The sequence below is a fragment of the Cydia pomonella genome, chromosome 7 (genome assembly GCF_033807575.1).
Source record: "Cydia pomonella isolate Wapato2018A chromosome 7, ilCydPomo1, whole genome shotgun sequence".
Lineage (NCBI taxonomy): Eukaryota > Metazoa > Arthropoda > Insecta > Lepidoptera > Tortricidae > Cydia > Cydia pomonella.
In genome coordinates this window covers 24759605-24775482 of record NC_084709.1, presented here as the reverse complement: position 1 = coordinate 24775482, position 15878 = coordinate 24759605, and the positions used below count along the sequence as shown (strand labels likewise).

The following is a 15878-nucleotide window of genomic DNA, read 5'->3' as shown; positions in this document are numbered from 1 at the left end:
TCTTGTTTTCTGGTAGATGGGACGGTACGTACTTATTTGTTTATTGTTCAGGTAAGCAGCTGAACTGCGTAGTTTTGGTTATATGTACGTAGTTACTTGTAGCATACGTGTAGCGTACTAAGATAAGTTTCTAAGTAATGCGATTGTGGAGTAGGTAGGTATAAAATTCCGTTCTTCACAAAGTCTAATGAGCGAGAAAAAATCGACCAAGAGCATGTTGGGCTATGCTGAGTCTAGGGTTCCGTCGTAATTAGACCTTGAACGGGTTCTATTAATTAATTAATTGCACTGCGCATGTAGCCAAAAGGTTACTCTTCAACTGGTTGTTGTCACTTGATTATAGCGAAACTGAGACATTACACCTAAGAATTGTTTAACATTAACTTTATTAATTATATAAAATGAATAAGACTAAAATATTAGTATATAACCAAAATCATAAAGTAATAGTAATAATGAAACAATAAATAAATAGTTTAATACTGAAAATTGCATGTATCTACATAGGATATAATCTGAATCTCATATTTAATATAAAAAATATATTTTAGTTTTTCGTTGACTTGCATGCCATTTATATGTACTTCTGGTCTCCCGCGATACAGGCCTAGCCTAGTGCGGGAACTCCTGGAAACTCTGTTGTCAATCTAGTTATGCATCAACTCCTAAAAACAACTGCTGTATACTTTTTCTGTGTCCTTTTTTATGCTATAAACATATTTTTTATCTTTATCTTTATTAGTTAGTAAGTATAATGTACCTACATTACACGCAAAGGTGGATGGGTAACTTCACAGAACGTTTTTTTACTATCAAGGAAGACTTTTTACGATAACTCAAAAACGGCTTAACTGCTGATCATGTTCACTATAGTTTTATTAAGCTCTATTTTCAAGATTTTTCAAACTCATGGTCCAAAAGTTAAGAGGAAGAGGAGACTTTTTTATAGTAGCAATTATTTCCGAAAATATTTAGGTAATTTATAAAAAAAAATGTTTGAAAACCCCCTATTCGTTTTGAACGACCTATTTAACGATACCCCACAACATAGGGTTTAAGCGAAAAAAAAATGTCAGCGCCATTTTACGTGTCGGGGAGGTACCCTAAATTTGTTTTTTTTTTGTCAGCGACTTTGTTTTATTTATTGATTTATATATTCATGCCGAATTGCAGCTTTTTATCACTAACGATTACGGAGCAAAACCTCTGACAGACAGACATGGCGAAACTATAAGCATTTTACTAGTCGACTACGGAACCCTAAAAAGCGAAAGTGAGAAATTCGTAGTAAATACGTACGTACTTTATCTTTTAGGTTGTAAAGGGTTAGTAATACAAGCTGAAAATTGGACGTAGTTAAAGGAAAAGGATCCAATCCACAAAAATACCAAAACATGAGTTAAGTATACCAGGCAGGCCTTTAATGTGTATATTTTCATTCAGCAAAAAAGCACTGAGCTCACATAGCGTTTTCATATTTTAATCGACATCGGATACCATCCCCCATGTATGAAAGATTAAAAATGATATTCACCAATAAGTATTCAATACTCTTGGTACCTTGTTGTAAAATTAGGTTAGTGACAGGACTGGTTTATATAAAATTCAACAAGAAAAATCCAAACTGCTTGGAATCTTTTTGAGAAAATGCAATGAATACTTTTCGTCCTAAATATATATCAACAAAACTGATCCAACCCATTTGGATCGTTTTTGAGAAACTAATTTGACGATGTGTAAATACTTTAGCTAGACAACAAAAACGATTCAGCAAACTTGGATCACATTTGTGGAATTCTTGTTATTCCAGCATTGGTGTATCAGTAAACAACAAAAACGATTCATATTAACTTTAGGCTGACTTTTTAAATTTAAACAACTTTATACTTAACCTAAAAGGCAGTTTTACTGCTATGATAGGCTAATTTTGAATTTTTTACTATATATGTCGACTTGGATCGTAATTCATAAACTAACTAACCCAGATAGCATTTTAGACTTGGACCCGCCTTGCAACAAGTTTGACGTATCACAAGTGAAGGGTTGTGACAAGTTTGCGATGACAAGTATGTACACTTGACGCAAGCCTGGATCAAACCTCCTAGTTTCCCAACAACAAACTTGCAAGAAGTTTGTTTTGCAAACTATGTGCAATAATGACATGTTCGATTTGCATCGTGTTTGTTTCGACAATTTATATGCAATATTGACATTGTAAACCTTACATATTTTTTGTTTTAACAAACTATATGCAATACTGATATTATCAACCTCGCATGATGTTTGTTCTAACAAATTATACGCAATACTGACATGTCAGATTTACGTCTTTTTTGTTTCTACAATTTATATGCAAGGCTAACATGTCAAATTTGAATGATGTTTGTTTTCATAAACTATATGCAATAGTAACATCTCAGCTTTGCATAGTGTTTGTTTAACTAAAGGATTTTTCGTCACAATCGAGTGCGATGCTGGCGAGGCGTGAGCGAGGCGCGTCGCTGAGGTCCGAATGTTAGCCTCACGTCGTGACACGAGGCACAACGGTGTGTCGGACTGCCGGTGTCGCGCCCGCGCCGACGCCCCGCCGGCATCGCGCTGGAGTGTGACGAAGCCTTAAACTAACTAAATAAAACAAATTATTCATGGGTAATTGTGTAAGATTTTATTACAGTATTTATTAGGTATGGAACACAACATATTATTTTACAGTACATATGGTGCTACTTTCCCGCACGCGTGCGGGAATGAGCACTTTCTGTGCATATGTCGAAACTTTAAAGACCCATATACAGTACATATGGGTCGTTGTACGATACACGTGCGAATCAGTAATTCGCATCTAGTGTCGATTTCAAACACTCCCTTCGGTCGTATTTTAATTTATCACCACTCGTTGCGAATTTCCTATTTTTTGCACTTGTATCGTAAATAACTATTAAAGCACTATTGGTTAAACTGACTGGTGTCAGTATGCAATAATAATATATAAAGAGTACCAACATACAGTATTGTTACTTAATGCACAGACTCGTTATTTATCCCTTAATAAGACCCCAGTTATACACTGGGGAATACATCTACAGTAAAAAAAACTAAATAATTAAAAAAAACACGTGGTAAATATATGCACTCTACCTATTAGTACACTTGATTTGACATATATTCTCTATTAAAACAGTGATATGATAACTCACCTTCCTTAACAGGCGTAGTGCATAAATTGACCACTTATTGCCGTGGATTTCTTAACACCAAAATTAAATACTGATGAAAAAAGTAAGTATAAGGTACGAAAGCAATATATATCAACTATATAATAATGGTTTTCTCAATTGAAAATGCTGAAGGATTCTTCCATTTTCTCATATTAGCTATGTTTAAAATATCGCCTCTGCCTTTATAAGGGTTATGCTTGTCTGTTTAGTCTTTCTGCCCTGAAACAAATAAATAATATTATAATGACATGCCGTTTTTACCACATACCAATCGACTTGAGGTATATATCATAGACGCATTAAGGTTACCTACTTTATACTTATTTTTTTAGGATCAGAAAAATAACAGTCAAACGTGGGCAGTTATTTCAGAAAATTGCGATGCAATGAAGGTAAATGGGTTTGTTTGCCATAATTTACTTTTCTATCGACACCGACCTTAGAAACTAGGGATTTTCAAAGCATTAATCCTTACAGTAATTCTTACCTTCTTGTTGTCCTAACTTTAGCCTGATTCAGCCAGTCGCTAATTATTTCTTTCAGGTTTTCTTCTGTCGCATCTTCGTAAACTTTCTTGCAGATTTCTGAATAAAAAACGATTTGAATTTACTTGTGCTTACGAAATTTTAAGCAGGCGTATGGGAAAGGTATAAATAATACTTTTTTAATATAATTATTATGATATGAGGCCGTTAATGTCAAAGTCGGTGTTGAGATACTTTAATGTTAGGAAATTTGGTCACAAAATATACTTACGAAAGATTATTTTACAGGTTTCTGTCTTTAAAAATGGTTTTTTATTGCAGTTCTTCATTTGTTTTCCAGTTAAGGAATATAGCTCGGCAACTTCGTCTTGTAGTATTCTTTTCAACATATTAGTGGTTAGACTTCGAATGTTTCTACCGCCAATACCAGCCAAAAATGATACCTATTAAATAAAAGTTACAAAATTACAAGATAAAAAACAATACATAAGTGTCGGACATAAGTAGACAAGTGTATACTGTATACTCACAATTGCCTGTTTGTTCCGGACTATTTGTAACTGGTCATTGAAATGACAAAAACTCGCATCATCCTTTACTGGAAGAGTAGCTAATAATTCAGAAATTTCTAAATTATCTTGTGTATATGCATTAAAGCTATCTGCTGTATGTGTCCCTAAAAGTATGTCAACTTTTCTATTCAATTCAGACATTTGTTTGGCCAAGTCAGTCACGACCTGAATTAAATGAGCCTGCTGCATGCCAAATTGTTTGCTTACGGAGCAGCCTACAACAATAATATGTAGTTAGATGGTGTCACAAGGGAGCTAAATTACATTTATGGAGAAAGCGTACATAATAATCCTTGACAAAGTAAAGCTCGCTACGCTCGGGATTCTAAAATAGAATGCACGATGAAAATACTTTTTCTCCACTCCACCTCGGAAAGGCGCTCTTAATATCCTTTAATAAGTGTGTGGAAAGTTACGTTTTATCCACATGTCCGAATATCATATCCGAATGTAACTTGATACAAATTCTAACAACAACAATATTATTCATTTTCTGCGATAATTTTGAATGATAAATATTGAATAGCAATAATTTTGATTACATTTGCATTATTTAACAGCTTGTATTTTCCTCGCATTGTTGTGGTGAAAAATGTTGTATTGCACTCGGCGGCAAAGTTTGTTCAACCTCTCGTGCTTTGAGGCCCTCGCACGCTCAAGATTCCACTTTTTGAACCACTCGCTACGCTCGTGGCTCAATTTCGGAATATTTCGCTGCCTCGGGTCTCAATATAAGCACGAGAAGTTAAACAACAACTTTGCCCCCTTGTATAATAAATAACTATTGCTAGGTACCATATGTAACACATGCCTATACTTTTTACGCCACCTTTGAGGAAAATAAAAGACCACTAAGACAATCAATACATCCACCATCCACCTGACATCTGTCATTCAACATCCGTTATTTGACGTCCGTCTTCAGACATTCGTCATCCGCCATTCGACAGTCATCCATCATCACAGACTAGATCCAAACACCGCTATATGAAGCATATGGAGCTCAGATTAGAAGCTAAGACCGCGAGGTCACCACAAATATAGGAGCTCTTTTGCTTATGAAATACTGCGCCGTGATCCGCACAATTGAATTGATTCCTGTTCTAATTTATGCTACAACAACATGAAAATGATATTTGTTATTAATAAGGTCACAAATTAGTATATGGGAGCGCCCGTGTGTGGTGACCTCAAATAGTGTCGCATGCTCCGCGTCTAGTGGGTAAAAGAGATCCGTGTCCATCATCTTTCGTCGTCATCGTCATCATACCACAAATCACAATGGCCGCAAAGGTAAAAATTAAATAATGTAGCCCTAGATATTTTCACAGCACATATTCATATCACCACATTTCACAAACCAAGAGCAAAGTTTTTGCTACTCATGCCGATTTTAGTTCGTTGCCATGCTCACGATTCTGAATGATCATAGCTCGCTACGCTCGTGATTATATTATAGAATCGGCACTCGTTGCAATTACTAACTTTGCTCTCCTATTGCACAAATAACTATTTCTGAATAGGTGATGTGAAGAAATATTCTATCTACATCTAATCTAAAAACAATGACGAAAAAAACACATACCAGAGATACCGTTCGAGAAATTATTTGTGCAGGCTAGAGTATGAGTGGGACTACATACAATGATAGAGTTTCCATTTATTGCCCCATGGTTGTTAACTTCTGCACAGTTGTTAAATTCTTCAGGCACAATGTCTGCAACAAACACATAAAAGTCAAACGTTAAAACAATATATAACAAAAAAATTAGTTTCTACAAATTATTTCTAAATCTGCTAAAAATGCGTATCAGATAAGCTGTCACACACGGTGGGTAGAGAATGTAGAGATTTAGGGTGACTCCCTTAAAAGTAGCTACCAAAGCTATTTTTATTCACCCAACACGATTAATAACCAAAAAAGAGACAGAAAAACGGACTTCGGTAAAAAAAATCAGTTTCAAATTTTATTTCTACGTAACCTCCTCGGGATCCTTAAAATAGACATGGTCAATATACAATAAACCAATTACCATATGCGTGGTCTTCAACTCCACTAGAACACAGATGGCCTTCTACAGCTGGGTTGTGTTGACAATTCATCTCTTTAGAGGAATTACTGGCATTTTTATTTGTGTCTGCTACTAACATGGCACTTATTTTAGGTTTAGGAGGAGTTGGATATTTAACTAAATCATTTTCTTTTTTTTTATATTTGCTGGGTTTTTGACATCTTCATAATGGGGTATTCATCTTCTGAGTTAGAGTCTTCTGGCAGGGATATTTTTTTTAGTCTTCTTTTTCTTTTTCTTACTTCCTCATCAGAATCCAAATTGGAAGTTTCTTCTGCTTTTTTCAAATGGAGACGGGCTTCGCTATAATTTTCTGAAAGTAAAAATGGATTCAGGAAAATTACGAAAAATATATATACGAGATGGTATAGTTTTTAGGGTTCCGTAGCCAAATGGCAAAAAACGGAACCCTTATAGTTTCGCCATGTCCGTCCGTCTGTCTGTCTGTATGTCCGAGGCTTTGCTCCATGGTCGTTAGTGCTAGAAAGCTGAAATTTGGCATGGATATATAAATTAATAACGCCGACAAAGTCATACAATAAAATCTAAAAATTTTACGTGTAGGGTACCTCCTCTACACGTAAAGTGGGGGTGAAATTTTTTTTTTGCTTCAACCCTACAGTGTGGGATATCGTTGGAAAGGTCTTTCAAAACTAATATGGGTCTTCAACAAACATTTCTTGATAAAGTGAATATATTCGGAGATAATTGCTCCGAAAGAAAGAAAATGTGTCCCCCCCCCCCTCTAACTTTTGAACCATTAGTCCAAAAAATATGAAAAAAATCTTGGAAGTAGAGCTTAAGAAAGACATTAAATGAAAACTATAGCGGATATGATCAGTTTAGCTGTTTTTGAGTTATCGCAAAAAGTTTCCCCTTCATAGTAAAAAGACGTACACCCACAGTTCATCCCTTGGTTAACAATCTACCATACTTTAAGCTCCAGTTTAGCTTATTGTGATGGAAGAGTAACTACGGAACCCTACTCTGAGCATGGCCTGACATGCTCTTGGCCGGTTTTATTTCCTTTTCAGGTAGGTCCGGAACCCTAAAAATATATGAAAATTTCATACCGTAGTATTTTAGAATTTTTATTTTATACTGCGGCCATTTATCCTCGGGTTCAGCTTTCCTTTTTAACAAATTTGTCTTTTAATTCTTCTGTACGTACATTAGGGTACGAACATAAATTTTCATTTATTACCCAGTTTGATGCAATTATTCCTGGTGCATCAGCCTCGTCCACAAATGTAACGATGGCAAAATGAGCCATTATAAAGAATCTGAAAATACATTACAAAATAAGTACCTATATGAAGCATAGCTAAATTGACCAACGAAATAAGTAAGTAGTAACGATTTTGTCAATAATTCTGGGAGTTTTTCGACTATAAGCGGTTGCGGTGAACATACAGGATGGTTTTTTTAATGGGTCAGTATTGGCAGCTACTATAATCCCATGCCCCTATAAGAAGATTATCTTAGCGGGCCTTTAGATTTTTTTAAATTATAACATTGCAATTTTTATTTTAATGTAGGCAGCAACAAAATTGGTTAAAACAAAGTTTTTTAGTGCCATCTGTCCTGCTTCCATCAGGGATTTCATAGAGACCAAGCCATGTTAAGGCAAGGGCACTAGGAAAAACACAAATCAAAGAAAACGTTTCCCATACATTGTGAAAATGCTCTTTTATTACTTCGGTCAATCACTCACATACTCATATTATACGCTTTTTAAAATCATAATTTTGTATGAAGACATCACAATGGGGAAGGCAAATGTTAAAGGTTTTGATAGATGCCACCAGCATATGTTTCCCCAGTATCTAGTTTTGTTCTATGGGATTTCAGCCAAATCCCAAACTAAAATTTGACGGGGAAAACCTACGCTGGCGCCATCTGTAACAATACTCTGATGCTATTGGATTACTAAAAATCACGAAAATCAAAGTTACTATTTTTTATACATTTTTTCACTTATGAAGACATGCTGCAAGCTGTAATGAATCACAGAAATATCCTTATGCGATTAAGTGAATAACCTTGTATTTTTAGCTAATGTATGGAAAATGTTTTCTTTGATACTAGGTGGCTTTCCTAGTGCTCTAAGGTTGGTTTCTTGATCTTAATCCGTGATAGAAACAGCGAATGGCATCAAATGTGTATTTTTAAATAATTCAATTTTCTCCCTGACTGTGCATGGTTTCAAAATTATTTAAATGTCATAAATTAAAAAGCTAAAAAAGGTTTCCTAAAACTATTATCGCGTAGCGGCACGGGGGTTTAGCAGCTACATACACTTGCAGCAGCTACATCCACTTCTACTATAGGACTAATATATAGGACTAATTTCAATATCGCGAATAAAATGTTGGGTGTTTCATACACTTCGGCTCTGCAAAAGCAACTTGTATTAACAGTTTGACCAGGGGCATATTTCTCAAAAGCTTGTAACTTGTATTAACAAGTTACAAGCTTTTTAAAAATAGGCCCGGCTTGATATCCACATACCTGTAGTAAGTAATCATCCACTTTGACAAAACCCACAAGGCTAGTAAAGGATAGGACAGGAACAAAGGACATTATGGATTAAGACCTATGAATGCAGCATTTTGATTGCGACATGGTGATCATGAAAAGGGAGAAGAACAACTTTTCCCACAATATCCGACACAGGTTTTTCACATAGACTCATTTTTTCTTTTACTATATTAATTCCTATACTAGAACTTTCTATTAATGGTGTACCAAAGAAGTTTTCTTTAGTTGCAAACTCTTTACAGAGTATAACCATGCTCTGCACATTATTGTAAAACACTATGTTGGATACTGCTACAATATTACCATGTTTTAAAACACAATATGAATCCGGATGTGCTGTTTTTATTACAAAAGATTGAAATTTAATTGAGCTGAACTGTTGTAATTTATCGCACCCTGGCAAAAGCAAGCCTGATGAGTGAGGTTTTAAAAATATTGGATAAATAGAACCACAAGGTAATATGTTTTTAGTCCAAAAGTTAGAATTACTCATTTCCCCGAACCTCTTAATTATTTGCTGAAGAGGTTTGGCCCCTTTTCTGATATTCTTTTTGAAACCCTGTAAAAAGTTTTCAAATGGAAATGCTGCACAGGAATCAAGTGCACCAAATTCATATACATCATCACTGAGGTGTACAAGACCATATAGATTATAAGTTGCCATTTGGGCGCCATATAAATTGATGAATGTTTTGACAAAATGTTTTAGCAGATTTCTAGCATATTCATTGTATTTAAAGCAATATTCCGGATTTAATAATATACTCATAGAAACAGTAAGGCTTATAAAATTGTTATAATATGATAAATATTCAGACTTTAATTTTGAAAGTACTAACGGCCCTGTGTATAGCAAAAAATGGCGAAATTCAGTTGCCTTCCACCTTTTGACGTCATCCAAAGAACGTGGTTTCCTATTGAACTCTAAAGGCATGTGCTTGGCAAGAGCAACCAGATCAGCACTGATGTTATTTAAAATTTGACGAGGCAGTTTTATTGGTACTGGTCCAAACATCCATATATAAATAAGACTGCGCACAACACCTAGGCAAACAAGGTGCATATAATCCAATGGGAAACTTTTAATAAAATTTATGCCAGGTACTGATATTAATGGCGTTTGAGTACGGTGAAAATCTTCATCATCCATCTTGAGAAACTCTTCATGGGTTCTTAGAGTTGCATCACACTCAGGAAATGTCATTCTGTTTTCCAAATAAACACCAGGCTGTCTGCACTTTGTACATGAATAATAACCTGTGTGTCCTTTGACTCCTAATAGAAAAGATTTTGCCGGAGTATCACAAACAAAACCTTTAATAGCAACTTTAATGTTTTTGCCGTTAATAGTCAAACCCGAGTTAATCAATTTAGCAACTTCAGAAATAAATTCTTCCATAAAAGATGTGCAGCTAATAGGTTTTTTAGGGCCACAATACACACCAATAGGGAACACAACCGATTTTATTGCAGGAACATTATAGACAGAACCCAAAATTGGCCAAAACTCCATTGTACTACTTTTAAATAATGGTAACCCATCAATGCTGATTAATAGAAGAATTTCATTATCATTTTCACTAACAAATTTCAATATTTCCCTCAAATTTTTCTCCAAACCTATATGAGAGTAATGTCCTGGCTCAACAACTCGACAGATAACATTTGCCGGAGTCTTAAGTAATGATCTAGCATCAGCTGGCAAATCAAAACATTCATGATCTTTTAATATATTCAGCAATTCATTAGTAGCAACATGGGTTATTTGATTTTTGATAGCCCAATGTCTCAAACTATTTTTAAATGATTCATTCATATCAATTGGATTAACCTGGTCATCACTATCACTATCTGATAAAGGCTGTTCATTAATAAAATTATTAAATGCCGAATAATCATTATAAGCTGGAGTATTTCGTTGACTTGGAGAGGAATTGAAATGGTTTTGAGGAGGATGGGAACAATGTCAAGAGGAACCCGGGCTATTCAAGTCAAATTCGTTCTCTGCCATTAGCTGCACCACCTGACGAGAGTTGTGATGAGAAAACAATATGTTTTCCTCTGTGTGGCTGTCATTGGTCGAAATATTATTTGTTTGTGTGTTTTGTGCCATTTCTCGTTTTATTCTCTTTAACTGTCCCTGCCTAGACATTAGGACAAAAGGTTTTCGAGACATGTTCAGTTCTTCCTAAAGAAAATAAAAAATAGAAAATAAGTAAATATCTCTAGAAGCCGTCAGATTTTTAACTCTAGTCACCAATATCATTCCATATCGACTCATAGTAATGTTTTTGTACGCCTAGCATATCTTGGCATGTGACGCGCGAATTCATACTTCAAGCGTGACTCGAAGTATAAAGTAAATACGCTACAACCTGTAGGCCTAGCATATCTTACGTTGTACCCTGAACTCGCGCGTCAAAAGTCAAGTTATGCTAACAGGCCTGCTTGCCCTTTAGCCATCAACACACACACAGTGAATCCTTCCTTAAAGCATCACCTCTGGGGTTGAAGACGTCTAAAGGCTAAAATGATATCTGCTTTCGTATAGATAGGCCGTATTCTCGTTAAAAACAACAAAATCGTTACATAAGGAAATTAAAGAATTTAACCTACTTACCTACTATGTCCAGTAACAATAAAAACTTTATCACAATATTCACAATACCAGCTTCATGCAGCCTCAGCCATCTTGTCTCGACCGCCTCTGCTGCCTCTGCTGGAGTTTTTTTTTTCTTCATAAGGATTTTGGGCGGTAAATTGGTAATAGCACAATACGGCCGGCGAACGGATGGAGCTGTCAGGTAGACGCTAACCGCGCTATATACTGGACCATGATATTAAAAAACGGTCAAAGTTTTGTTAGACAAAAAAGTGCTCTATTTTTTGATTCTTAAGGTTTAAATTTAAGAACCTCATAATACGTATTATTAAAGCAAGTAGCGAAAGTTGCGTCAGTTCAACAACGAAGGATGATTCACGACGCTTACCGAACACTTGCGTAGCAACACGAATCGATCGTCCATTTTATGTCTGACATATTATTTATCGTTTAGTAGTACTGAAGTTAGGGGTCAAATTATATTAGACATTGAGACGGTTCAAATAATTTTTTTTGAAATGTGAACTGCATATCGTCTTTGTTTTGGGTTTGCGAATTGGCGGCATGGCGGGAATTCGTACAATAACCAACTAATCAACTATTAATGTATTGTATTTGTCGAAAGAGTACGAAATTTCGCTTGTTTTGTTTTAATTAATAATAAAATAATCATAGAAATAATATTCATGTATGGAATCAGATATTTTTAGCATACTTACTTACGCCATTCAATAGATTTTTCTAGTACCTTGGAAAAATATAGTTAGCAATGGTCTTATTTAATTTTTGCCTAATCATTTTAGGAATCCTTTCTAAGATCAATTACCTGGTAACTTATAACGCAGGTAACCAATAATTAGGAATACGGCAAATATTAATCCTTAAAAAAAAAATATTTAAGTAGGTACATTAGTAGCAAGTTCTGGTCAAAGTACAACATATTTTCGGTATCTGAGGTACAACAAAGCAACTTTTTAGACAAGTAAGCTTCGTAATAGCACTTCCAATTGAGATTAGGCTGAAGTAATCCTACCATCGAGTAGCTAATTACTTATTTAACTTTAACCCATATATTATATTCTTTTTTTTTTATCTGTTAGCAAAACATGAAATCATCATCCTTGATGTAGGTACTTAACATTCGATATACTGACTTTTCATAAGACAATTTATATTATGATTTTTTTCTTGAGATACCGACCGCTTTCAAGTTTCGTTGATAGCTTGATTTTGATGATTAATAATAACGTTTCAAATAATATGAATGAAGTAGGTATTTCAATAACCGTGGCAATGTGGAAATATTGCCAACTGTCCGAGGTAAAACTAGGACCAAGGTAAAAGAGTTACTTTAAATCAATACAAACTTAAATCTGAAAGATCATCATCCGTTTGCAGTAAAATTGAAAGATCATGTAGGTATTGTGTCCTTTTGATGATAATAATTATGTGCATGTAGGTACGTAATTTTACTAATTAATAAAATAATTTTATAAAAATTAACTTTGCAGCAACTTTGAAAAATAATTAAAGACCATGTTTCCAACTTAATGTTACACCAAAGTTAACAGCAACTTTAAACCAAACACGGAAATAGTATTTTATACAATCTTAATACAATAGAGAGCTTTTCAGTCGAGTACCGTGTTTAGGCAACGGAGCTTGCTGAGTTGCTTAAGTGAGGTACGAGATTGAAAAGCCTGATTATATCACTATTGTATACAATACTTATTCTACGAGCTAATAAAAATAGTATTTCTTTTACTATAAAACCTAAATAAGTAATGAAAATTGGTAAGTAGTACAAAAGACAAAAACGCGCGAGCCTCTGCCCGCCCGTCCCCCGTTCTATGGGAGCGCGGCGGCACGTGATTGGTCTATTTTTTTTTTATAGTTGATTACAGCGTATCGAAAAAATTTTGTACACTTGAGTTGGGAGTCCATATATGAAAAATATGCAATTATAGTTTTGTATAAGAAATCTTAATTCAACCATTACAGTCGACGAGTAGAAAAATCAACTTTCATACTTGAAACATCATCAAAGTTTGCAGCAATTTAGAAATTTTTTTTTATTAAGCTTGCAGTTTGACGTTACACCAAAGTTTGCAGTAGCTTTAAAATAAATTTGAAAGATCATTTTTGCAAATTAACATATCAGCAAAGTTTGCAGCAACTTTGAAATATCATGCTTGCCACTTGAAAAAACGTCAAAGCTTGCAGCAACTATAAAAATAATAATAATATCATGTTTGCAACTTGAAGTCACAGCAAAGCTTGCAGCAATTATAAAACAAACTTGAAAGACCATCTTTGCAAATTGAAATATAAACAAAATTTGTAGAAACTTTGAAACAAATGTCAAAAATCATATTTGCAACTTGCAGTATCTTCAAAGTTTGCAGCCATTTTGAAAGATTATATTCGAAACATGAAATAAAATGCAAGATTGCGACAATACTGCAACATATTTGAAGCATTATATATCAAATTTATAAGTTGCTCCAAGATTGATACAAGCTTGCCTTGTTACATTTGACGTAGCAATTTATAATCAAAGAAAAATCATATTTGCTGCAAGGTGATCTGCTATCTGGGAAATAGATGAGGAAAAAATAACAGAAATCATTCAAACTGTTTGAATCATTTTTGCAGGTTTAAATTAACTTGTTCTTATATTCAGCGTCAAACATCAAAGTCGATTTAAGTTACTTGGATCTTTTTTGATAATTTACTCCAGGTATAGTTTCATAGTGGCAAATTAATCAACGGAAAAGATCCAGTTTACATAAATACGTTATAGGGATTTTTTTTATATTTAAAATGGCAATACAATGCTAAATTTTAATAACGATCCATGTTAATTATATTGTTCATAAAAAAAATTGCTTTTAGTATTAATTTCGTTTATACGTTGCTGGTATTAAAAATGTTATAGTAATTATAATTTTGAAACTTTACCTATCATTTTTGTAACTAAAAAAACTGATTTTGCTATTGCGTCATGCTGTGCATTGTCGCGAAAGACAGGCCTGTGGATTTGTAACGACAAAAATGGTGAGTAAAAGCTATTTTGGTTGAGTCCATCAAAACTTCTTCCGACTTATAAGATAAATTATTAAAGTTCTGTTCTAATATAGTTATATATCTTTTAATCTACAATTACTTTGGTATTAACTATTAAATATTCATTTTCCATTAGTTTTACAAAAGATTAATATGTGATGAGTTTGGTATGTCATGGGAAATATTGTTCAAAAATGGTATTTTGATTTATGTCCTAAAATTTTTTTTATAATGTAAACAATTAGTGATGCGTTTCAGCGGGACTTGGACCAGGATTGGAAAGCTAGAGGGGAGGCCTTTGCCCAGCAGTGGGACACACAAATAGGCTAATAAAAAAAATAAAAAAAACGATTTGTGATTATAAGAGGCTTTTATTATCGTTAAACAGAAGTGATCTCAATTTTGTTAATACTCAATACTTTGATAAGCTATTGCATTGTTTTTTTAATAAAGTTTTTTATCTTTTCTTGGTGATTTTCTCGTTTTTTTTCCAATTTATTGGGATGGATCCTTATTGCCTATTTAAAATGAAAAAGGTTACATGGAAAAAGTATTTTCTCAAAATGGATCCAACCCCACATTTAGTTAAATATCTCAAGAAATACGACATTAAACTAAATCGTTTATGTACAGAATCTTAAAACACGTCAAAACTCATGTTTCATCCAAATAAGTATTATGGGAAAAGTGAATCAGTAATGAGGAATACCATTTCTAACTTTAAACCTCCATAACTTTTGCTCATCTCGCTGTGGATTGAATCCTTTTCCTTTAACTACGTCCAATTGCAAGTATACAGTGCCTAGAGCCTAGAGTTAAGAGTCTACAGCCAGTAACCGCTTACAAAAATATCGGTTGTCTGCCTGTTTGTAACCGATATATTATTTTAAAGACATTTTTTTTTAATTTCAATGATCGGTCAAGAAAGGTTATTACTGTATCACAGTTTCACAGTGACAATATTATGACATTCCTGCTGTGGCAAGGTACAAAGTGTCATAGAAATAAAACTCCTTGTGCAAGCACTTGTGAGTGCAAGCGTCCCTAGCGTCAAGCACTATATACCTAGGTCCTGTCCACACGAATAGGTCATGGCCCGCTTCACAGATTTAACCTCTAAGGGAAAGGTTACTTTACTTGCTACGCTGTTTGCTTTGGCGCTTAGTGTAAGTAAACATTTGTATTGAATTTGATTGCCAAAACTACTTGGGACAATAACAAAGTTATTATCTGTGATATTACGTTGATAAGTAAATAATCCTAAACGAAAGGCGATATTGTAGAAGAAAACGAGTAAGCAATGTATAATCAAAATATATAAT

The 15878-nt window shown here is 34.2% G+C and overlaps 1 protein-coding gene across 4 annotated transcripts; it reads right to left on the bottom strand.

Annotated features, from left to right (window-relative positions):
* Nucleotides 1-2639: 2639 nt before the first annotated feature.
* LOC133520216 (uncharacterized) lies at nt 2640-11966 on the bottom strand. Of its 4 annotated transcripts, XM_061854592.1 has the most exons (8): nt 8859-9157; nt 7552-7630; nt 6309-6660; nt 5861-5992; nt 4234-4490; nt 3975-4146; nt 3706-3802; nt 2640-3437 (listed from the first exon to the last, which is right to left on the bottom strand). In XM_061854592.1, exons 3-8 carry the CDS (start codon nt 6424-6426, stop codon nt 3410-3412), a joined length of 804 nt encoding a protein of 267 aa, XP_061710576.1. In that variant the 5' UTR covers nt 6427-6660; nt 7552-7630; nt 8859-9157; the 3' UTR covers nt 2640-3409. The 4 variants fall into 4 exon arrangements, with proteins under 4 accessions (XP_061710576.1, XP_061710578.1, XP_061710579.1 ...); XM_061854594.1 differs by lacking the exons at nt 7552-7630; nt 8859-9157 and adding an exon at nt 11509-11966; XM_061854595.1 differs by lacking the exons at nt 7552-7630; nt 8859-9157 and adding an exon at nt 11557-11966.
* Between the last annotated feature and the right edge of the window lie 3912 nt (nt 11967-15878).